The sequence below is a fragment of the Anser cygnoides genome, chromosome 1 (genome assembly GCF_040182565.1).
Source record: "Anser cygnoides isolate HZ-2024a breed goose chromosome 1, Taihu_goose_T2T_genome, whole genome shotgun sequence".
Classification (NCBI taxonomy): Eukaryota; Metazoa; Chordata; class Aves; order Anseriformes; family Anatidae; genus Anser; species Anser cygnoides.
In genome coordinates this window covers 1907916-1931965 of record NC_089873.1, presented here as the reverse complement: position 1 = coordinate 1931965, position 24050 = coordinate 1907916, and the positions used below count along the sequence as shown (strand labels likewise).

Genomic DNA, 24050 nt, shown 5'->3' with positions numbered 1-24050 from the left:
TGGTGGCATAAAATATTTCAGCTTAGCCTTGACCTCCCCAGGGCCTTTATTGAGTCCCAGATTTTATGACAAGAAAAAAAAAATGAGGTTTGAAACCAGGCCTGGCTTCTCCCTGCAAAATGCCAGCCCCAAGACTTCAAGGTGTGTGGAGGTCCATCAGGTGGGAGGGTAAAACTCGGGGGTTGGTGGCCACATGGATCCTGCTGAGAGGGGTCCTGGCTAAAAACATCGCCTCCAAGTGCACTCATGGGACAGCACATCAGCCCCTGGAAGGGTTTCTGCAGCTCCAACAGCACAAATTTTCCTCCCAGGTCTTCAAATATTCAGAATTTGCCAGAGAAACAGCAGAAGTGAAAGGTTCTGACTTCCCCACGGGTGAGAAAATTGCTGTTGTGTCGCAACCAAGCGGGAAATGTGGGGTCTGAACACGACGCCTCTCATCACATCATGTCTGCAGGGGTCGTGCTGGGAATCACATTTCTTCCCCCAAACAGCCTTGGTGGGAACGTTGTGGTTAAATGAGGGTTTGTGGTGGAGCAGGGCTGGAGGCGAAGGCTAGGAAATTATCGGTACATTTTATTAAAAGTTTGGATGCACAGTTTGGTAAGATCGAGATCAGGTTTTCCTGGCTGAGCAGGATTGCCTCAGTGCTACCCTGCATAGGCAGTATGGTGTACAGGTAGAAGTACAGGCAGGAGCAGGATTCCCATTGCCCACAATGTCCCATGCTCCAAGAAGGGGTCAGCAGAGCTCTGTGGGTTTTTCATTCCCTCTAAATGAAAAAAAAATAAAATTAAAAAAAAAAAAAAGGAAATTGGTAAACGTTGGAAATGATACAGGCGCCACTTTCAGCCTCTCCTCTCGAAAGGATGGTTAGCATCAAAATGCACTTTGGCAAGCAAAAACATTCAGGTGCTGCTTCACAGCAAGAAAAATACTCCCTCAGAAAAGAAAAAAATATTCCAGGCTGAGCAAAACGCTGGCTGCAGGTTCACCCCCAACCCCCCAACAAAAAAAAATAAAACAAAACAAAAAAAGTCTTTCTGTACTTCTAGGTGAGGCCATGGCATCGAGAAACAGCAATTTCTAATCAAGAATGAGACCTAACAGAGTGCATGACCCCCAGGTTCATCCATGACCCTCGTATGAAAATCTCTCTTTAGGAGGGACTTTGCCAGGGGGATCAAGTTGTTGAACTCACACACTTTTGCAGAGCAAACAACTTTTCAGAGCTTTAAAAGAGCTGGGGAAAAGGGACTCAGCCATAGGAAGGGCTGGGGATGCATCCCCAGAAAGGTTCAGCCACCTCAACCTGAGCTGGGACATCTCTGGTTGCAACCTCCCCATGCCCCAAATGAGACTTCCTGATGCAAACCAGTCCGTGGCTGGACTGGTGCAAAAATATCCATGTGGGCACATGGGGACCCACTGTAAACACAGTTAAAATGAACATTTTTACAGTTTCTCATTCCTGCCTCTTCCTACCAAGCCAGCCCACACATGGCTGCACCATCTCTGGTGATATGGGATGTGTACCCACCCTAACCTCCTTTGGGTCCCTGCCTCCTTTGGATCCCCAAATCCCCCCTGGACATCTCCTCTGCCCCTGCCCTATCCCTGCCCTCCCTATGTGCTGCAATGTGGGGTTTCCACCAGGAGCTTCTCCCCAATACATGGTGCCCTGCCGGGGACTACTGCCACCTACAGCTCATTAATAACTCCAGGTGGCGTTTATTTACCAAAAACAAGATCAGGAAGTCTTCCTCCATCCCATCACCGCCCCCTCAGGGACCCCAGCCCCACATTTCCTTGTCCACCTCCAGCTATCAACTTTATTAGGGCAGCGGAGATGAGGATGGTGCATCTCTGCAGGCCAGCGAGGCACCTGGCAGGCATGCTAAGTTGACATGAAGTCTGAGGAGATGACAAGCAAGAGTAATTGCCTGAAGATAATTTTTATGGCTGTGAATCAGCAGCACAGTGAGGTCTGGAGGCAGCCGGAGGTGAGCAAGTGGACCTGGAAGCACGGACCATGGTCCTGGGACCCACCTGAGAACACGAGGAATTTTTCTTTCAGCCTCATTATTCCCAGGACACTGAAGGAATGGGATAACATGTTCATTTTTCCTTTTAAGCTCACTGCCAACACTTTAAACAGGGCTTCACCTCCCCACGTGTGGAATTTCTTGGCAGCTTTGGGCTCCAAGCTTGGCCAAGAGTGCCCCAAAGCCAAGTTTGGGGAGCAGATCTGGCCACCTGGTTTCGTGGTTAAGCCGTAGCTGAAGGAGAGGTGCAGAGCCTCTGCAGCGTGATTTGGCCCAGGACCCTTCACCATAAACCATGCCCACAAGGGCAGCCAAAGCAGCAGCTCACGGGGGAGCTGGGGGACTTAATTCAGGATTGCAAAGCACTTGGAAGACTTGTCAAGTGGGAAGCGACACTGCAGGCGAGTGTACAGGATCCAGCTGTTCAGTCCTCTGCTAGGTGTATTAAATGCAGCTTGAATTTCCCATCAGAGCTCTGGGAGCTTGGGCATAATGGGAAATTGATAACTCGATTTTTTTTTAATACGTCTAACCTTAAATGTTCATTATTGATTTGCCATCTGAACCGTTTTGGCAGGGCCAAAATATTACCGGAACGCATCCTTGGTGTTTCCTTGGAAATGTCACGTCACTCTAATTGAGTTTCTTGAAATGATTTGATTGCAGGGTAGGGGAGACTTTTAGGGCCGAGCGGTTTGCTGGGAGCCGGCTGCTTTCCAGGTGCAGGGAGCTGAGGCTGCTCCAAGCGGGGCGAAGCCAGAAGATTCCTGAACATCACACGCTGGAGAAAAGCCATGAAAAAGCGAGGTGCGTGGCTACAAGCCCCAGGCATAGAAGGAGAGGCACACACTGGGGCTCTAATGCACGTAAAACCAGCTTCAAAAATCCTTAGTTTTGCAAAGAGGAGGGGGACTTCAGGGCACGGGTGACCCCAAAGCCCCGTTCACATGGATCCTGCAGAGCTGAGCACGTGGGACTGTATATATGGCTGTGTGCCTATAACTGAAGCCCCTTATATTTGGGATTTCAGCGCTGCCTTGCACATCTGGCCAGCGGAGCCTTGCGAGGAGGTGAGGGAAGGAGAAACTTGCCCAACCGCGGCATCCGATGTCAGCGGGTAGTTCCTAGGCAACCCTGACAAAAGAAAATGGATGGCGAGAGATGAAGAGGCTGGGCCGGAGTAATTGAGTAATTCGATAACGATCCGGCCCCTGAAATGGCCGCGAGCCCCGAGCATCATCCAGCCTCCTCTGGCTGCGCCGGCAGATTGGAGCGGACAGGCTGCCGGGGAGGGAGCTGACAGAAGTCCTCGTCTTCACTCCTGCCGGAGTCAAAAGCAACAGAAAAGTTCATCGCCGTGTCACCCATCTGAATTGCATCCGGCTAGGTAAATTAATTACCTGGTATTTTTAGAGCAGGAGTAATTTAGGCGCTGGAGATGCTGCGGAGGCAAATGGACGTGGAGCTGATGCAGGGCTGGACCTGAGCTCTGGCAGGACACATCTTGCAAAAGCACCCAGAACGGCTCATTTTGGGAGCAAGAGCCGTTACTGCATCATTGTTTTGGTATACACAGCCACTGCTGGAGCCGCTGGTAGAAGTGAGGAGGCTGCTGGTGAGCACCATCCCCTGTCCATGGCAAGGGTGGAACTGCAGCCCAATGGCTGTGGCACCCTGGAGAAGGAGGGGAAATGTTAAAGAAGCCTCCAAATCCTTTGGAGCAAAAACTGGGATGGATTCGCCCCCCCAGCATCATTGCTGCGTGGGTTAGGAGCAAAACCAAGGAGAAAGTCTCCCCATCCAGGAGCCGGTAATCCTGCAAGAGCTGTGTTGGTCTGTCCTGTCCTGTTTCACCCCAAACCAACCCAGGAAATCCCTTCTGATCCATAAGGTTTGGGTCACCCATCTCCTGCCTGGGGCATTCCCTACCCTGCGCCCTGAGCCCCACCAGCAGGTCCCCATGTCCCAGAGACGTGTCCCACCCTGCCCCTAAAGCCACCCCAAACACCTCCATGTGGCTCATGAAACCAAAGGGCCAAAACTTGGCCATGACCCCTGCAGCAAAGAAATGCTGGAGGAGCAATATAACCCAGCTGTGGAGAAGCAACCATCATATTTCTTGTATTTTTCTTGATTTTGGGTGTTTCCTTCCAACAGGAGGTGTGGTGTCCACGTAGCTGCAGGCACATACCATGCACGTGGTGCAAGTGCCTCCTTGGAGAAGGGGTAGAAGGTGTGATAGAGACAGAAAATAAAAGCATTGCTGCAAACCTGCGGGGAAGACCATTTGGAGGATTTAAGAGATTTTCTTCTTCTCCAATGCTACATGTTTTCCTTCCTTTGGAGGGAAAGCATCAAGAACCGAGTTTTATTTCATGCCCAAAGGGCTGTCAGAGGTGAAGTCTGGTAGTTTTTGAGAAGGTGGCTTGGTCAACGAGAATTGACCAAATTCAACGAGAATTGACCCTGCAAAATGAACAGCCTTCCCAGTCCTTATCTCCTCTCACCTCTCTACCAAGGTCCCAGCTCAAAACCACAGGGCTTTCCAAGCCACCAGCACCTTCTCTACAGCCCCTTTGGAGATAAATGCAAGAACTTGCTGCTGCTGAGCTGCCAGCAGGAGTGAAACCACCCCTAAAATTGTGTCATGGGGCAGAGAAACCCACCAAAAATGAGCTCTGGGGGAGAGGAAGAGCTGTTTGCTACAGGGTTATGGTGAGATGGAGAACAGGCAGTCCTGAATTTCCAGCCACCACAGCCCTGAAAATGCACATTGAGTCTTAGAGGTTATTAAAGACAGGCCAAAACAACCCAGAAAGTCCCTTTTTGCCCATCTATGGACCTACAATGCCTCCATGTCCCACTCCTCTCTGCAGCCGTGGTGATGGAGACATTAAATACGATGACGCACGGCATTGCCTTCGCCTCCCTGAGCCAGCCAAAAGTTTCGTGTTGGTATTTGGGGCGTGCTTTTTGCTTTCAAGGCTTCTGGTCTACCATGACCACGAGATGCTGTGTCTTATTTTTCCCAGTAGTGGAACGGTTGCGGTGATGAAATTTTAATAAGATCTTCTTCAGCTGCCCACATTCAGACTTAAATGATGATTCACAGAAGGAAATTGAGCTCGGCAACTGCAAGAGAGGCTGCGGAGAGGTGGGAAGGTGTCCTGCTCCTGGAGAGACAGACGCACAAGGGGTACCAGTGAGGACGCTCGTGACAAAGCCTGCATTTTTTACAAGTTTGGTAATTTGGGGAGAAACTTCGGGGAGTTTGGGTCATATTCCACTCTGCCTCAGATGAGCTCCCAAGAGTGTCCTTTCTCCGGGGTCAAGGGTTATTTCTATACCGTGATATTTTCAATTTTTGCAGCAAAATCTATGCTTTGAGCTCTGCAAAAAGCAAAAAGCAAAGCAGGGATCGGCAAGCTGTGGTAGCCAGCCGGGGACAGCGAAAACAGCATTTAAAGCAGACCAATAGAGATGTACCAGACAGTTCGACTTCTTTCATCTTTTTGTTTTTCTTTAGTGCTGTTTTCTCTTTCCTATTTTCCCCTAATAAAATCACCGTGAAGACTCCATGTCTGGCATGCAGATTTGCCTCCTGCAGGACACTGTCCTGCACCGACCCTACCGAAAAGCGAAGCACTTTATGGGTAAATAGCTACAGAAATACACCCCATCATCTGCTGATGGCACAGGAGATGGAGGTGGGTTTCCCTGCCTGGCTCTGGTGGTGACCTGCAGGATGATGGGAAATGCATTTGCCCTCATGCTCCAGCTTCCTTCCTGGAAAGGAAAAGGAAAAGAAAAAGAAAAAAAGAAAACAGAAAAAAGAAAAGTAAAAAGAATAAAAAGGAAAAAGAAAAAGAAAAAGAAAAAGAAAAAGAAAAAGAAAAAAAAAAGAAAAAGAAAAGGAAAAGGAAAAAGAAAAGAAAAAGAAAAAGAAAAAGAAAAAGAAAAAGAAAAAGAAAAAGAAAAAGAAAAAGAAAAAGAAAAAGAAAAAGAAGAAAAAGAAAAAGAAAAAGAAAAAGAAAAAGAAAAAGAAAAAGAAAAAGAAAAAGAAAAAGAAAAAGAAAAAGAAAAAGAAAAAGAAAAAGAAAAAGAAAAAGAAAAAGAAAAAGAAAAAGAAAAAGAAAAGGAAAAAGAAAAGGAAAAGGAAAAGGAAAAGGAAAAGGAAAAGGAAAAGGAAAAGGAAAAGGAAAAAGAAAAAGAAAAAGAAAAAGAAAAAGAAAAAGAAAAAGAAAAAGAAAAAGAAAAGGAAAAGGAAAAGGAAAAAGAAAAAGAAAAAGAAAAAGAAAAAGAAAAAGAAAAAGAAAAAGAAAAAGAAAAAGAAAAAGAAAAAGAAAAAGAAAAAGAAAAAGAAAAAGAAAAGAAAAAGAAAAAGAAAAAGAAAAAGAAAAAGAAAAAGAAAAAGAAAAAGAAAAAGAAAAAGAAAAAGAAAAAGAAAAAGAAAAAGAAAAAGAAAAAGAAAAAGAAAAAGAAAAAGAAAAAGAAAAAGAAAAAGAAAAAGAAAAAGAAAGAAAAAGAAAAAGAAAAAGAAAGGAAAGAAAAAGAAAAAGAAGAAAAAGAAAGAAAGGAAAGAAGGAAAGGAAAGGAAAGGAAAGGAAAGGAAAGGAAAGGAAAGGAAAGGAAAGGAAAGGAAAGGAAAGGAAAGGAAAGGAAAGGAAAGGAAAGGAAAGGAAAGGAAAGGAAAGGAAAGGAAAGGAAAGGAAAGGAAAGGAAAGGAAAGGAAAGGAAAGGAAAGGAAAGGAAAGGAAAGGAAAGGAAAGGAAAGGAAAGGAAAGGAAAGGAAAGGAAAGGAAAGGAAAGGAAAGGAAAGGAAAGGAAAGGAAAGGAAAGGAAAGGAAAGGAAAGGAAAGGAAAGGAAAGGAAAGGAAAGGAAAGGAAAGGAAAGGAAAGGAAAGGAAAGGAAAGAAAGGAAAGGAAAGGAAAGGAAAGGAAAGGAAAGGAAAGGAAAGGAAAGGAAAGGAAAAGGAAAGGAAAGGAAAGGAAGGAAAGGAAAGGAAAGGAAAGGAAAGGAAAGGAAAGGGAAAGGAAAGGAAAGGAAAGGAAAGGAAAGGAAAGGAAAGAAAGGAAAGGAAAGGAAAGGAAAGGAAAGGAAAGGAAAGGAAAGGAAAGGAAAGGAAAGGAAAGGAAAGGAAAGGAAAGGAAAGGAAAGATGCATTTAGATGGGTCATTGGGGCAGCAGGACTGACTTTTGAGGAAGCCCCATGTTACAGCCCATTTCCTTCAAATTTTGTGTGGCTTTAGGGTGGTCTTGATTGCTTTTCACCTGGCACCTTTGCAGTCACAGGGATGATCCATTTCTAGCCTGGCTGCCCAGGAAAGCAGTGCATTAAGCACTAAGTCCTTCCCTGCTTTTTGGTCTGGTCTTGCGTCCTGTTCCCCCAAGACCTTTGGGATCCACCACCACCACATCTCCCCAAACAGGGACAGATTCAACCCCAAGTGCGTGAAGATGAACCCACGCTTGCCACCTTCCCGTGCAAAGCTGCCAAACTGACAAACACCCCCTCATGGTCCCACAGGACCTCCTGGCATGGGGCCAGCCCTTTCCCAGTGTCCCCAAGCCACCCCATTGCAGCCGCCAACCAAGAAGAGCTGACCACCCCATTCCCAACGATTCAGAGCATGCACAACCCATGGGCACAGCCTGAAGTAATTGCAGTGGGTACAAACTACAAGCTGCCGTGTTCTCCCTCCATCACACACGCTCTCCTTTCAGCCCCAAGAAACCCTCAGTGAGAGGGGACGACCACCCCACCACAAGGGACAGACCTGTTGAGGTGGAGCAGCATCACTGCTGTGAAGGCAGCTGCACAGACCTTGCCCCCTCCCAAAATGCAGTCTTCATATAGCTCAGTTCACTACAGAAATGCCCTGAGAAGACCCCACCACCTCTGGGAGAAAGTGGGCTTTAAGATGGCTTAACTGATCTACTTTAACACCACTCCTTTCCCTATCCTATATTCCCTTCCCCGAGTATCTGAATTATGGGTTCCTAGGTTTTGGCAGTATCAGGGCTTCGGTTTTGACCTGAAGACCTGAAACTGCTGGAGGTGATCAGGGCCATGAGGTCCTCATGTCAGAGGGGTGCCTTGGTTTCTGGGGTGCCTGCTTTTCCCTACCTTCAGACCTAGGGGATGCCATACCCAAACCCCATGCCAGGAGCAATGCTGCCCTAATGATCCCCAGACAGGTGACAACTGAGCCCAAAATGCCACCCAAGACATTTCCAGTGGATTCCCCCAGCCCTTTTAAAACTCTCCTCTACCTCAACAAGACCTGGGATGGTGACATCCCCCTCTGAGGCAGAGGGCCACCTATTTTCGAGTGCCCCCACACCTTTCATAAAGCACCCATTGGCCATGTCAGCACCCAAAGCCCCCATCCCAGATGCATCTACAAGCTCAACCCCTTTCTTTCATCCCCAGCCCCACAAAATTGGGGGAAGGAGGTGGGAGGGTTGTCCCTAACCCACTCTGAAGCATGTAGGGCTGCCAGTGGTCTGAGGCCAACAGGGTCCAAGGGTCTCCTGAGCTTTCTGCAGGGACCGCAGCCAATATCTGAAGCCTCCGGGGAGCAAGAAGATGCAGACCACATCTCTCCAAGGAGGCACAAGGGGACAGAAACACCCCAGGCACAAAGCCTTCCTCCACAGGGGTTGAGGTGGAGCCACATCATCCGAGGTGCTCAGTCCAACCGAGGCATTGCGTGCACCTTAAAAAGCTTTAGGTAACTTCTTTAGGGCTGTGGTACCACCTGGTCCACCAATGCTCATTAAGACACCAGCTACTGGTGCTGACTCAAGCCCTTCTCACCCCACCAAGGCCGAGGAAAGGCAGGACACGACCTGAGGAAGCCGAAGGTTGCTGAGAATCAGCACTCGCCTATCTGCAACGAGAGCAAAGGGAAATCATTTTTAATGGAGCTCCACCACCAGGGACCCTTTGGAAATAGCTCCCATCCATCACTGCTTCCTCGCCACGCAAGGTGAGCTGAAGGTTTTCGGCAGCACCGGGGACCTGGCAGCCCTTAGAGGAAGCTCATCCCGCTACAATAAATGGGTCTGCAAGAGTTTGCTGGAGCTAGAGGAGCGAGGACTGCGGGCCGTGGCTTCCCTCGCTCTTGCCGGGAAGGAGCAGGGTGGTGGTTCCCTCCGACGGTGTTTCCCTTCCAGGTTTTTGCATGGACTTCTGCAAGCAGGTTTGGTGACCAAAGGCTCCACGGATTTGCCTTCCAGGTCTCATTGAAGGAGGGGAAATGGAGATGTCGGTCCAGGAGATAGAAGCTTCAAGTGAAAATGGAAAGAGTGAATTGCTGGAGCTATGGGACCGATGTGTCTCAGCCAACAGCTGGTGGTGGTCAAGGGGAAAATGTTCTACCAGGGATTGAAGCCAACTGGGAGCTCCCACTGTCACCAGTCGCAGGTGATGGGCAGCAACTTCAAGGGCTGGGTGAGAAGCTCAGAGATGCTCATCCAAGAAGATCACAGCTCCGTTTCTCCAAAAAGCACCCGTGACCACTGCTGTCATCCAGGAGCGAGAACGTCTCCTCACCGTCACTCCGAGCCCACCCAGAGTGACTTCTGGCTGCCACGACCTTTGTGGGGGGCTCAGAGGGCTTTCCCCGGGTTTGGTGGGATTTGTTCCTTCCCTGGTCCACCAGGAGCCCCCAGCCCAGCCTTGGGAGGATTCTTCACCAGGAACCCGACTTCTTGGGATGCCCCAGCCCAGGACCGCACGTTTCCAGCAGGGAGATCTCCATCCCCATCCTCTTGGCAGCACAAACCCATTTCTGCTCGCAAACCAGCACCGTGAGGCATTGCAGGAGACCTCACTGATCCCACCAGGACTGGAGCAATACTGGGACCACGGACTGGGTTTCTTTTCTTGGCTGCTGCCTCGGGGCAATCTGAGTTAATTCTGCTGGACCTCAGGGGGTCTGGAGAGTTTTTGGGGCTTTAGGGCACTACACTGGGGCAAAACCCTGCCAAGCTGCTGCAGCAGCCCCAGGCATCAAAGAGAAGCCCAAATGATTGGGATAACACTGCTCATTGCTGCTCATCAATGCTGAAAACAGGCATCCTTAGGGGCCACAAAAACCTTCTGCATTTAAAATACCCTCGCAGGGAGTGCTCAGCTACCTGGAGGAGCGGGGGAAACGTGTCTGCGTGATCCTGCAAAGTCCCAGCGCTGACGACAGCCCCGTTTTCGGGTGACTCTCACAGGGTTGTCGGGTTCAGAGGTCTTTTTTGCCCCCCTTTTCCTCTTTCTGAATGGGGAGAGGCACCGCCGGCCCCGTGACGTTGCCAGCTCCCTCTGATTTCATTTTAATGAAATCATGCCCAAACGAAGGCTCCACGTCTGGAGTTACGACTCAAACCCCGTGATCACTCATTTTTATATATACACAAGGGAGGGGAAAAGCGTTTCCATAGAGAGAAAAAATATCACAGCCCTCTTAATAACAATAAAAGAAAAGCGAGGGTGCAGAAGTTCAGGGGAAGGCGCCTGATGCCTCTCTCCTCGGAGTGAGACAGCCGAGCGAGCAGCAGCCCCTTCCCATCCCGAGCACCGAGGACTGCCAGGTGAGTGCCTGGATTTCATTTATTAACCAGCAGCCGGCTTCATTTGCACAAACTTTAAATATTTCATTTCTTTCCTTGGGAGATCAGGTTCCACGTTTCTCTGCAAGGAAAAAAAGAAAAAAAGAGCAGGGTAGGGAAAAGCAGTTGAAAATACTGTAAGAGACTCCCCGCCACCACCACAAGTGAAATATCTTTTGGGTTATTATAACAATTTTTGGAGGTAGATCAGGCAGGGGAAGGGTTTGGAAATCTGGAAGTGGGGACACAAATCGCTGCTGATGTTAAAGGGGCGAGGGGAGAGGAGGGCACAGCCCCGTCCACGTCGGTTCAGCCTGGATTTCGGAGCCCTGGGAATCAGCATCATCAGGAGGCATTCATTAGGGAAGCAAAAGTGGCATCAGACAGAAAGTTTTAAAAGTCTTACAGGTCTCATCCGCTCCGTTATTTTACTCCAGACTTACTTTTTGATGGGAAAAAAAAAAAAAAAAAACCTCAGCTTAATGCGGTGCCTTTGCTGCCGAGGAGCAAATAGCTTCGTCCCCAGTTTGCCAGAGCTGCCCCGCTGGAGTGATTTACTTTTCTCCCCGAAGCCAAGAGGCAGAGCTGTCCTGCCGGGGCTGCTGGCTCCATCTCACCGTAATGCCTGGAAATCGCTCACGGGCGTCCCGGCAATTTCCACCCGCGGGTCACCCTCCGGCAGCAGCAGATTTAACTCCGACTTGCTCAGCTCTGCCGCAGGCAGGTTTTTCTTCTTTTCCTGCTTTTTTTGGGAGGTGAAGGGGATCCACTTTCAGCTTTTTCTAGAAGCAATCCAAAAAAACTTTCTGGCAGGGGAGTAAAACCCCTGTGAAAATATGTATATATATTAAAAAGTAGCTGTTGCTCTCTGGACGCTGAATTTCCTTGCTGCTTTGCCTTGCTTTTTGTCCTGCCTTTTCCCTTGCTCAGCTGAGGTTCCCAAAGAGTTTTTCTGAGCAGCAAATGCCCATGGAGCCAAACCGCCCATTTCAGTACCGGGGGGGAGGCAAGGCAGCGGGGAGATGCTGCTCGGAGAGGGCAGCGGCTTCGCAAAGCAGCTCAGCTCCCCGCCAGCAGCGCTCTCAGAGCCATTCCCGCTATTCGGGTGGCAGCTTGGTGACACGCACGGTCCCCGGGGGAGCAGGGGCTGCAGGCAGGGGTGAGGAAGGATGGCGGTTTCTAAGTTCATGCCTTGATCTCCCCTATCCTGCTAGCAGGGACCACAAGGAGTTTGCTGGGGTGGCTGCATCATCTGGGGCTGAAATGCATCTGCTTTGGGGCGGAAGAAAGATGCTTGTCCTATTAAGCTTTTGCAAGCAAACGCTAAGCCCCAGGATTTAAATTTCAGATTTGGGGCTGAAGGAAGGAGAGCTTCAGGCTCCAGATCTCCATCACAGGGGTGTTGTGTGCCTGGGATTGGTTTTGATCCCCATCCTACAGCACTGATTTTGCCAGCACCGCCTGGGTCGTTTCCCAACCATCTCCTGTCTGGAGACAGGGCAGAGCTAAGGGGACAAATCTGCCCCAACCTCTCCCTGAGAGGGGCAACGAGGGCAGAACTAAGAGGGTGAACCTGCCCTTATCTCCACCAAAGTGCCGGCAAAGGGCAAAGAGACACCAATTTAGAGGCTGTGACTCGGTAGTAGGAGAGCAGGTCCAAGGCGACAGCTCCTGGAGATAAGGGGGTGATCGGATTTTGGGGGACATCCACCCTAGAAGGACCCAAGCGAGGTTTCCCCACCCAAGGGGACTTGTGCACCTTGTCGTGCGGTGAGCTTGCCACAAGATGGGGCCAGATGATTGGGAATGGCAGCCCACCTCCAGCCCTCGGTGGGGACACTCGTCTGCCCTCGGTAAAGGCAAAGACCCCCCCGGAAAATCCCCTGTGGACTTTTAGGGGGCCCTACGGAGCAGATGGGTGGGTGTATAGGGAGATGGGTTGCTTCTCAGAGAGGCAGGACTTGGAGACAGGGAGGTTTTGCACAGCACGGGGGTTATTCCAAGATTTTCAGCCTCCTTGGGACCCCAAAACAACCGTATTTTGAGCAGGGAGTGATGCTGCTGTTATGATGTTGGAGGTGCCCCAAGGTCCCTCAAACAGGGCTGTCCACCGGGGAGCTCCATGCCATCAGATGGGGCAACCTGTCCTGCACCCAGGGTGGAGGGGTCCTGGGGATGGAGCCATGGGGTAAAGGGGAACCCCAGAGCAGGGCTGGAGAGGGGACACAGGGACATCATGTAGGATGGGTGGCAGATCATCCCCAGTACCAGAGCCCCTTGTACCTGGCTCCCCATGCCCTTTTCAGACCAGGCTGGGGGAGTGGTTGGGACAGGCAATTCTTCAAAGAGCACAGAAACGTCTCTGGTGGCTTCAGGTGGACCAGAGAGGAGCTGGAAGGAAAACTCACCTTTACACCAACTGGTGGCACACACAGTGGAGGCATTAGCAAGGTGGAGAGGGCTTCACAGGGACTGCAACAGGATTGCCCCAGGCAAGGAGGTGCCCACAGGAGAAACAAGTTCTCCTGCAACAGGCAGTTGCATTTCAACAAGGAGATGGCCAAATCCTCTCCTCCACAGAGGTTTCAGCCTTGCAAAGCACCTGGGAGATCCCACCTCACACCCAGTACCCCGAAAAAAAAAAGGGTTTGGGCATTGCACCTTGGAGGAGGAAGCCCCGAGGCAGCTCGTTCCCCCGTGCCCTAAGCATTAGCTGGGACCTTGGGTGGGACCTGGGAGGTGAACCCAGGAGGCTGGGACATGGGAGGACGGGGGGACGGTGGTGCTGGGCCCCCTGGGGAATCTTATGTCCATCTCTGCCCTCCCCTCGGTCTCTCCGCCGGGCAGGCCACCGCCATGCCCCACGCCAAGCTGCTGCTCCTCCTCGCCCTCCTCTGTGCCACCGAGACCAGCCGGGCCCTCCGCCTCTACAACGCCGCCTCCATCTTCAGCTGCCTCAACGCGGCCCTCGCTGAGGCCCAGAAGAGCCTCCCGGAGGAAAACGCCGTCTTGGACAAGCGTGGCTACGACTACCACCCATCAGAGGAGGCGTCCAAGGAGGAGGAGGAGGAGGCAGAGGAAGACAGAGGGAAAAGGACATTCCCTGGGGAAGGCCATTACAAATACACCTCCCAGGCGCAGGTGAAGGGGAAGACGTACCAGAACCGGGCCAAGAGCGACCGCCGCACCAAGGTCACCCTCTCCCTCGACGTCCCCACCAACATCATGAACATCCTCTTCAACATCGCCAAAGCCAAGAACTTGCGAGCGAAGGCCGCGGCCAACGCGCACCTCATGGCCCAAATCGGGCGGCGAAAGTGACCCCCGCAGGGCCGGGGGGACTCGGAGCAGAGCTGGGCACACGGGGCCACCACCCGGCCCCGGCCTGCCGGCCAGAGGGGACTGACAGCCATGTACGATAGCAGTATTGTATATTTTTGACCCATAGAGCTACCTAACTTTCATACCTCTTCTTCCTCCTTCTCTCCTTCCCGATCTCCCCCCAATTCCTCCTCCTGGACATTTCCACACGTGGGGAAGAGGCTGGTGTCCGCAGCAGGGCAAGGGGACTTGTCACCGTGGGAAGGTCCCGATTAAAGCTACAGTCTCTTGAGTTTCCAATGCGTTGTTCTCCCGTCACCTCCCCCAGATGCTCATTCAGGGCCTTTCCAAAACCTCCCTCCAGCTCCACCTGGCCTATCTCAACCCAGGCCCTACTCTCTCCCACGTCCCCCAACACACATCCCCGTACACAATCATTGCTGCATCAGGAAGGGAAAACCAAGACTGTCCAGGGGATCTCAGGAGGGATTTCCCAGTTTGTCCTGCTGGGCACTGTCTAGATTTTAAAGCCGGCCTGCAACCACCCATTTCCCCACCAACACCTTCAGCCAGGAGGCCATCACCCCCCATCCACGTAGTCCTTCAGGAGCATCTCCAGGATGCGGGGTGGCTTTGCCTCTCTCCGCCGTTGTTCGAGGTGAGTTTGGACCCCAAGAGTTGCAGTTTCCTCCCCAGCCACTTCAGACCCACCCTTGGGTCTGTCCGTGTTGTCCATCCCCACCATTCTGCATTTCCTGGCAGACCTCCGTGCAAATCCAGGTGCGTGAGGTCCCCCTTCACATCCCTGCCAAACCACCCTACTCAACCTGCTCCCCTTTGCCCACCTTCCATCAAGCCCCAGCTCACTCAGTGCCCACCCCTTCACCTTGGACTATTCATCCCTTCCTCCAAATCCCTCCCAAATCCTCTCTTCACCTCCCAGCCCGCCTCCAAGATGATACTCCCATCTCCTGTCCTCCATCCCAGCATGTGGAGGGAAACTGGGGAGGTGGTGAGAAATTTGGCCCTCCTTCCCCAGGAGACATTTGCCAATAGCAGCCAACATCTCCCACCAGCCTCATCCAGGGAGCCCCCCAGGTGGGACATTGCAGGGGACAGGTCTCTGGTGGAAGGGTTGGCAGACGGACCCACCAGACGTATGCAGGGACATAGATGGAGGCATCTCCTCTACATCCCTCCTCTGAGCACCCAGAGGAGGCAGCACAGCTGGATTCATCCCCAGCAAGCCCATGTTTGGGTGGCCAGAACTCCTAGTTGACCACAGCCCTGGGACTTAGGACCAGAATTTGAAGCCTGAAAAGAAAAAATCATATAAATACACCAGATCCTCCAGCATCTCCCCCTCGTACACACATCTCCAGCAGGCAACACACCAACATGCCAACAGCATCTCTGTGCCATGACCACCTCCTTCCTCCACCCTGGGGCTGAGGACGGACCAGTGAGGTCTTTCCTCGTTGCAGTCTCCTCTAGCCTTGAACTATATGGCCCTTTATATACATTTATATACAGCTTTATATATTTTATGGCCCAACAACCTACATGTCCATCCCCCGTCAGTACACTGAGCTCTTGTTCAGCAGTGCACAGTCGCTGTCCCCATTTTACACCTGGGGAAGCTGAGGCACAGTGCCCACATGCATCTGGCCAGGCAGGGCAGGACAGAGCAAGGTCAGACCTGGCCAGACACCCGGCCAGACGTGCTCGTGTCCCTTTGTGGGTTGGCCAGAGGTGTCCCAAGCTGTCTGGACTCAGCCTTTCCAATGCATCAGGCTGTCTATAGGAGCCTTCGCTCAGAGTTAAGAAGTCATTGCTCTGGGTGGATTTCCCCTCTGCTTCCCAGTGAGCTCCAGTAAAACACTGGCCCAGGCTGGGAAGAGGCTTTTCCCTACCACCAGCTCCCATGGGGATCTGCACCAGCCCTGGTCGGGGTCCACATGGCTGTGATGTTCCCGATGGGATGGGACACGCTGGCCAGCAGCAGCTTAGATGAGGGGAATATCCCCAAGCTACTGCCTGGAAATCCAAACATCCCATCCCTAGGGCTCGCATTGGCTCTTTCTCCTGCTCCCCATTAACAAAACAATTAACACTGAAACCACACCATGGGAGCGGGTGGGCCCAAGGTGTTTGCTAGCACCAGGCTGTGCCTGCACGTGCAAAGCTGAGATGGGGCCAGCAGGTACCAGCTGATGGCAAGTGATGGGGAAAGCAGAGGTCCTCCGTCCCCACCTGCATCCCCCTGGGGGAGTCTCACCCGTACCCGGCGCTGCCGTGGACAAACCTTTCCAAAATTAACCCTCCTTCTTGCTTGGAGGGGACGAGACATAGGTAGAGGTAAGAGGAGCCAGATTTCCCGAGGAAGCTGGATGCAAGCAAGAGCACTGAGGTCTCCACCAGCCACCGCCTGGGGCTGGGAGCGTGGGGATCCAAGGCTTAGGAAGGGCAGCCTTGCTGTTTGGGTGAGATGTGCAGTTTGGTGAAAGCCAGATGAGGATTTGGTCTTTCCTACCACTTTGTGCAGGGATGAAACCCCAAAATCGCACTGGAAAAGGTGGGCTTCCCTGAGCAAAGTGTGGGTGCACAGCTGCTGTGGGCTCACTCAGACCAACAGATCCCTCCGTTTCCACCGCCAGGTCCCTCCCACCCTCTTCATAATCCTCACCCAAACATCCAGCTCTCCCCTGGCCTCCAGGAACCCCCTAGCCCTCTTTCTCTTCTTCCACGTGCCAATGCTCACATGCCAATGTTTATATTGCCAACCCACGTCAGGCCAAACCAGAGGTGTTGCAGTGATTTTGGCAACTCCCCGAGGACAGCAGGTCCTGACTCCCCTCCAGGGATCAAGGAGGCCCCATGCCCATCTGGCTGAGGAAGGAATTCAGGCTGTATAACTCAACAGGCATTGAGCATCTGGCCAAAAATATTCCCCTGCCGAGTGGGACGGTGCCTGCGTTCACATCCATGGGGTTTGGGCTAGAAAAACAAAGACGATTTACAGCAGTGACCATGGGGAGAATTGTCCTGAGGCACTTGGGGACGTGGTGGCCTTGCAGAGGCCTCAGGAGCTGAGCCCTAAGCAGGGGGTGAGATGCACTTCAGGCTGTAGGGACACCTATGGGGAGCCACCCCTGGTGCCACGAGGCCTCCTCCTGGGATGGGATGTCCTGTCCTGCCCTGGAGATGTCCCATCCTGTTCCTGGGGTGAGCTGTCCTGCGTTTTGGCTGTCCTGGCCTGCTCCTGGGGTGTCCTGGCTTGGTGTCACGGGCAGGAGCACATCAAGGTGCAAAAGTTAGCGCCGTTTTCTCGAGGAGGGTGAGAAGCTGCCCCCATTCCCAACAAACACTAACCACCCTGAAGACCTTTCCTTGCTGCCAATGCCACATCCTGGCCACTCTTTAATGAAAAAACTCAGCTTTTGAGGAGCCCCAGAGCTGCTAAACCTCCCCAGCACGTCCCATTTTCTGCTCTCCCCCTTGACAGGCCTCAATCTTCCTGCTGATCCCAAGAAGGTGGTGGGACAGGGGGAGACCCAACCATGCCCGGTGGACCAGAGCCAGTCCCCATGTCTTGGCTCTAGCTCACATTTTAAAACTTGTGTTTCTGGGACATCCGTGTCAGTGAGTTTCTTGCTTTGGTGTGTGCTGTATAGAAAAATAAAACCATTGTCCATTTGCAGTGTGATGGTCTCATTGGTGCCTCCCCAACGTGGTGCTGAGCCATGTACCATCTCCATGGCTCTTTCAGGTCCTCCAGGACATCCATCAGCGCCACGTCACAGCCACAGCATCTCTGGGGACTTTTTTGCCATGTAACAACTGCTATGCCTATTTTAGGTAGGGGAAACTGAGGCACACAGCAGTCCTATCTCCCAGCACACTCCCCTCTGGCAGCAGGACCTAGTCCCATAGGGGGTCTGGGAGAGCTCCAGGCCCTACACCGTGGATGTTTTGGGACCAAGATGTGGGATGCTGCAAAATTCAGGCAGGGCCAGGGGAGCCGCGTTGCTTTTGTGGCTCTGGAGCTGCCCAGGAGCTGGGACAGCCTGGCTTTCTTGTGGTACCAATGCTGGAGAAGCCATCCCAACCCTGGGACGTTGCCCTGAGGCAGGAGCCCCAGCCTGCAACTCCTCTCCATCCCCAGCCAACACAGGAGATTCAACGTATGCATTCAGAGAATTGGGGCAGAGAACAGGAATCAATTTCCAGTCCTGAAAGTTGCAAAGAAATTTGTAAAAATTAACATCAGCGTTTTCTTTTTTTTTTTTTCATTAAAAATAACCAACTCAGATTAACCCAGATACTCCCCCCAAACAAACATTTGAACGTCTTCTGAATTTGCAGAAAGTGCAAAAAGACAAGAGAGACCTCACAGGAAAAGCTAAATGAGGATTTAAAAGGCTAAAGAAAGTTCGGGCTCCCCAGGAGCAAGTCCTTCAAAGCACCTCATTGCCTCACACCGCAGTCCCTCGGGGGCAGCAACACCTGAGAGCTTGGCCCACAGGTGGAGCAGGAGCCAGGAGGGAGCCTGGTGAGAGCGAGCCCAGCTCCACCTGCTATAAAAGCCCCCAGCACGGGGCAGGGGGTGCTGTCAGTGAGGTGGGCTTGGGTTTTTGTGAGGAGCCTTGGTGGGGCAGAGATATGGTGAGTAGTTGTGGGGTCTTGGGTTTGTTTTCTGGTGGCTCTGCTTGGTCCTCTGCAGGAGATGGGAACTGGAGGAAGCTTCCTTCCTTCCTTCCTTCCTTTCTTTTTGCTAGGTGTCTTGTCCCTGGATGGGGGTTTTTCTTGGGGGAAAGTGGCTGTGGGTGGGGGCAGCACATGAGGGGGAATCAGCACATGAGACTCTGTCTACCCAAAAGTAGGAAGGGCTCCTGGGGTGCTCAGCTGGTGCCTGGGGAGGTTTCTAGAGCTGGGTTGGGTTTGCAAGCCTCATATCTTCCTCTTCCTCACCTGGGGAGGGTTCCCCTGCTGCTGCCACCTTCAGACCTGCAAATATCCCCTGTATGAGGGCACCCCCAAAGGATGTGGGGCTGGTGGCTGGATGGGACTAAGCTGGGTGTCCCTCTGGTGCTGCTGTGGGGCTGGGGCAGACCTGGAGAAGGGGTGTGATGCTCTGGTCTTGGGGGAGATGGGTTCAGCACCCCTGTGCTGGGCCTGGTGTGGGGGGTGTTGGGGCTGGGGCTGTGCTAGGGTTCCAACCCCAAGTCCTGTCCAGGCCCCAACTAAAAGCACATGGTGAGGGCAGGCTTTGGGAAAGTTTTAGATAAGCTTACTTACCTTAAACATCTTGCGGGCTGGGACTTCTCCAGTTAGATATTTGTGTTTTCTTCTACTAACCCTCTGTGGATATCTCTAGTCCAGTCTCTTTGTACCCAAAAGCTTGACTTTTTTTTTATAGTCTCCTGTGTCAAGGAGTTCAACAGCTCCCTATACGCTACTTAAGGTCTCTCTTAGGCTCAAGCCATGAGCAGTTGCTTCACAGGGCAATGGCTAGGTCTTGTCTAGAGAAGGTGAATAACTAGTCCCTGCTCCTCAGTCCTTGGATCCCCTCCAGCCAGCAGCTCCTGCATGGCTGCCTTTAATCTAAAGGGAGATGAGGAACTGCTCTGCAAGTCAACATGTGGAGCCCAACAGCAAGGGGCCTCTCCTGGCAGTGGTCTTCTACAGCTGCCCATCTGGATGGGGAGGCCAGCCTCTACCTCCAGAGGTCCCTTCCAACCTTCCCCTCTCTGTGGTGGGGGAAAGCGTTTGGACCAAGGCTGGCTGGGCAGGATCATGCCCTCCTTCCTGGCTGGGAGCACTAGGTGAAGCATCTGGGAAGGCTGCAGTACCCTGCCTTCTGCCCCAAGGCAGGGTGAAGGGGAACCACGAGCAGCTCGACTCGGCAGCCTTGGCGTGCTGCAGATCCAGCAGCTCTGCTCTGCATCCAGCTCCTGGGAACGGGGCTGTTGTGCAATGTAATGACAGCCCTGGGATGCATGGGGACCTACCACAAAGCCCTAATCTCTGCATCTGATCTGCCTTGGTGGGAGGTTGTAACATCTCTCTGAAGGGCTAACGCGTAGTTCTTGCTAGGTCAGTATCTCTTGGGTGCCTACTGTGGAGAAAATGTCCTGGCTGCCACCAAGCTGGGATGATGTCCTTCTTATACGTAGGCTGTGGGCCATATGCTACATAAAGACACCCAGAAAAGTCAGTTTTTGCCTTATTCCTCAGTGCACACTCATAACCTCCTCCTCTCTCCACTCCCAATGCAGAGGGAGTGCATTTCTATTCACATTGGCCAGGCTGGTGTCCAGATGGGCAATTCCTGCTGGGAACTGTATTGTCTGGAGCACGGGATCCAGCCAGATGGCATCATCTCCTCCGAGGCATCCTCAGGGCGAACAGACTCTTCCTTTGGGACCTTCTTCAGTGAGACAGGCTCAGGGAAGCACGTGCCCAGAGCAATATTTGTTGACTTGGAGCCTACTGTCATTGGTAAGTGGTGGAAGGTCCCCAGCCCTCCTACTGGGGGGAGTGGGAGGGTGTCACCTTCTCTGATTTGGCATGCACTGTTGGCCATCTAAACTCCTGGTGAGGCTACTAGCTTCCATATGAAATTGCATCTAAACAAATGCGAATAATCTGGCGGACAATGCTCGTGACAATCATGAAATTGTCAACCTGATCTCAACTTCTTCCAGATGGGATCAGGACTGGGACCTACCGCACACTCTTCCACCCGGAGCAGCTCATCAGTGGCAAAGAAGACGCTGCCAACAACTATGCTCGGGGCCACTACACCATTGGGAAGGAGATCATCGACCCTGTTGTTGATAGGGCTCGTAAAATGGTAACAGTGCTATGAAGGGTCTCCTGCATTAGCATTCTGTTGTTGCCTTGGCCATCAAGGGAGGCAATGGTGTGGGTGCATCTTTGGCAGCTTGACCTGGAACAACACAATGAGATGCATGTGGGTGTATGTTGCCCTTGTTGGAACATGAGGGGAAAACAAGAGGTAACATGCACCCAGCTTATGCAGGAGAACAAGCAGCTGTGGCTTAAATGTCCAGGCAAGATGGAGATGGGTTTCCCTTATGGGTGTAGTATCTGCTGGGTCAGTCCTGAGTTGGTCTCCAGTAGTTCAACTCAAAAGGCAGCTGTTGTGGTACTTAGCTGTCTGGTGATCACAAATGAACATCTTATTACAACCAGTGCTACAGATCAGCTTCTGGCTGGTGTTCTCCCCTAAGCATCTCCTTCCCTGTGCAGCTGCCCTTGAAGGGTAAGGTTTTGTGCCTTTATAAGCTCAGAAGTGCTGGGATAACACTAAGATATGCTTGATTTAGGTAGAACTCCTAAGTGGCCTTCAAAGGCTTCCTTATTTTCTTGACTCCTAACATTAGGAGTCTGTCCCCAAACATCATTCAGGCCAGGCGCCAATCTCAACAATGACAAAAAAAAAAAAGATAAAAGAACTTGTGTTTAACAGACTTCTTCTGTTAGAAGTGGAAGGTGTTAAAGCAGTAGTAAACAACCTGGCCTTAAACTTGATGCTGAATGCAGTACTTAAGCTTAATTTAAGTCCAAGGAGGCCAAAAGAACTCCAGTAACTTGGTGTCCTGGCTCTTTCCCTGGTGCTACAGGCTGACCAGTGCAGCGGCCTCCAAGGGTTCCTGGTCTTCCACAGCTTTGGGGGAGGCACAGGCTCGGGGTTCACCTCCCTCCTCATGGAGCGGCTCTCTGTGGAGTACAGCAAAAAGTCCAAGCTGGAGTTCTCCGTGTACCCGGCCCCTCAGGTCTCCACAGCGGTGGTGGAGCCCTACAACTCCATCCTCACCACCCACACCACCCTGGAGCACTCGGACTGCTCCTTCATGGTGGACAACGAGGCCATCTATGACATCTGCAACCGCAACCTGGACATCGAGCGTCCCACCTACACCAACCTCAACAGGCTCATTGGGCAGATCGTCTCTTCCATCACAGCCTCCTTGAGATTTGATGGTGCCTTGAATGTTGACCTGACTGAGTTCCAGACCAACCTGGTGCCTTACCCGCGGATACACTTCCCGCTCACAACCTATGCGCCCATCATCTCGGCAGAGAAAGCCTACCACGAGCAGCTGTCGGTGCCGGAGATCACCAACGCTTGCTTTGAGTTCTCCAACCAGATGGTGAAGTGTGACCCGCGCCGTGGCAAGTACATGGCGTGCTGCCTGCTGTACCGGGGTGACGTGGTGCCCAAGGATGTGAACGCGGCCATCGCGGCCATTAAAACCCGCCGGTCAATCCAGTTTGTGGACTGGTGCCCCACAGGCTTCAAGGTGGGTATCAACTACCAGCCACCCACGGTGGTGCCTGGGGGGGACCTGGCCAAGGTGCAGCGTGCTGTCTGCATGCTGAGCAACACCACGGCCATCGCTGAGGCCTGGGCCCGCCTGGACCACAAGTTTGACCTGATGTATGCCAAGCGTGCCTTTGTGCACTGGTACGTGGGCGAGGGCATGGAGGAGGGGGAGTTCTCGGAGGCCAGGGAGGACCTGGCTGCCCTGGAGAAGGATTATGAGGAGGTTGGAAGGGACTCAGCAGATGGAGAAGAGTTTGATGAATAACTTCTGTGGGGAAGCAGCTTGGATTGTGAGTAGGTCTTGTATTTTTGTCCTGCATTTCCTTCCAGAGAAGGGAATTGTGGACTTGGTTTGAGAAAGTGTGACTTGTAAACTATAGCTTGGCTAAACGCAACCCTTTGGTCAAGGTTTGTGTATGCACAAATTTGGCTGAATAAATGGTGACCAGCAGAAACATCTGTCTTGGTGTGCCACCGAAGTTGCTCATGGTGGGATGGGAGGGGGTTTTTCTGCCTTGGCTGCTGCAGCCCTACTGGGGGCTTTCACACCTGGTGATGCTGAGCTTTTCCCTGCAGACTGGGGCAGGTGACAGCAGGATGTGAGCCACCTCCCCAGCAGGGGAACTGCTGGGCTAAGATGAACACTGGGATAGCAATCCTACTCAGGCACTGGCTGCCTGTGGCTTCTCCCTGTCCAAAACACTGCTGGCTTTGGGCTTTCCAGCTTGCAGCCCTCTCCGAGGCAGTGGGATCAGCTTTCTCCAGTCCCCCACCACCACACAGAGCCCTGCTAAAGCAATCCATGTCTGGCTGCCAGGGCTGGGCTTGCCTGCAAGTCTAATTTTGAGTCTGGAGATGAGAATTCAAATGCTCCAGCTGTCTGTTGGCCCCTCCAAATGCATCTGACCCACGTCCTAGCTCACGCTTGGCACCAAAGCACGGAGCGGTCTCCCCAGTTAGACTTCTTTCCTCTTGTGCTGGGTGAGGGCTGCCCCCCAGGCACAACAGCACAGTCCCTGTGAACAGGTAATGAGTTGGAAAAATGGGTTTTAACTTGATCTCTGCAGATCCCCGGACTGAGGCAGGTTATTACTCTGCTGGGGAGTCTCCTCCCAGCAAGTGATCCAAGACAAAGAGCTGGCTGGGATGCAGCAGGGAAGCTGGATCTGCACTCAGGCTGTAATTGAAGGGCTGACAGTGTTGGCTCTAGGTTGCACTGGAGGAAAGTTTAAACAACCTGAGGTGGGGGGAAGAGTTGTTATTAGAAGCTGTCTCCACTTGCCATTACTCAGCTGGACTCCAAGGGGTGGCAATCTCCCAAGGACAACATGGGGGGAGCTCCCGGGGGTTGTCTCACCTCCAGCTGCCCTCTGCCTGGGGGAGCGAGGCTGTTTGGGCTGGCAGGGTTGGGAAGGAGCTCTCCTGGAGCTCCCAGGCCTCCAGATGCAGCTTCATGTGCTGGTTAATGCCACCCTGTTGCAAAGGGTACGTGCAGACCCCAAGGTGATGCTCAAACCCACCACAGCACCAAAAGGGGAGAAAGCAGAAAGATGTACAGGCAAGCAGCAGGTGCAATGCCAGCTGTCTTCCTTGTGTGGGTATTTGGCTGGGAGTGATGGTAGCTTGCTTATTTTTGGAGCCTTGTCTTCTGCTCAGCTCAGACAGCCTGGTGTAGGGGTCCTGTTTTGGGGTTTGTGGTCAGCAAGCAGCTGCAGGAAGGAGA

General features: G+C 52.2%; 2 protein-coding genes across 3 annotated transcripts; both read left to right on the top strand.

Annotated features, from left to right (window-relative positions):
* The first annotated feature begins 10466 nt into the window (after positions 1–10466).
* On the top strand, positions 10467–17659 carry UCN3 (urocortin 3). The gene is made up of 2 exons (XM_048062668.2): positions 10467–10635; positions 13501–17659. The coding sequence occupies exon 2, from the start codon at positions 13510–13512 to the stop codon at positions 13972–13974; it is 465 nt and encodes a 154-aa protein (XP_047918625.1). The 5' UTR covers positions 10467–10635; positions 13501–13509; the 3' UTR covers positions 13975–17659.
* Positions 17660–18515: 856 nt separating this feature from the next.
* On the top strand, positions 18516–22786 carry LOC106038701 (tubulin alpha-1C chain-like). Of its 2 annotated transcripts, XM_066999458.1 has the most exons (4): positions 18516–18639; positions 20253–20475; positions 20682–20830; positions 21624–22786. In XM_066999458.1, exons 1-4 carry the CDS (start codon positions 18637–18639, stop codon positions 22590–22592), a joined length of 1344 nt encoding a protein of 447 aa, XP_066855559.1. In that variant the 5' UTR covers positions 18516–18636; the 3' UTR covers positions 22593–22786. The 2 variants fall into 2 exon arrangements, with proteins under 2 accessions (XP_066855559.1, XP_066855504.1); XM_066999403.1 differs by lacking the exon at positions 18516–18639 and having other exon boundaries at positions 20247–20475.
* Positions 22787–24050: the final 1264 nt, after the last annotated feature.

Coding starts and splice junctions, on each gene's coding strand:
- UCN3 (XM_048062668.2), top strand. CDS start 13,510: ATGCCCCACGCCAAGCTGCTGCTCCTCCTCGCCCTCCTCTGTGCCACC.
- LOC106038701 (XM_066999403.1), top strand. CDS start 20,247: ATGCAGAGGGAGTGCATTTCTATTCACATTGGCCAGGCTGGTGTCCAG. Junction 20,476..20,681: donor CTTGGAGCCTACTGTCATTG/GTAAGTGGTGGA, acceptor AACTTCTTCCAG/ATGGGATCAGGACTGGGACC. Junction 20,831..21,623: donor TTGATAGGGCTCGTAAAATG/GTAACAGTGCTA, acceptor CTGGTGCTACAG/GCTGACCAGTGCAGCGGCCT.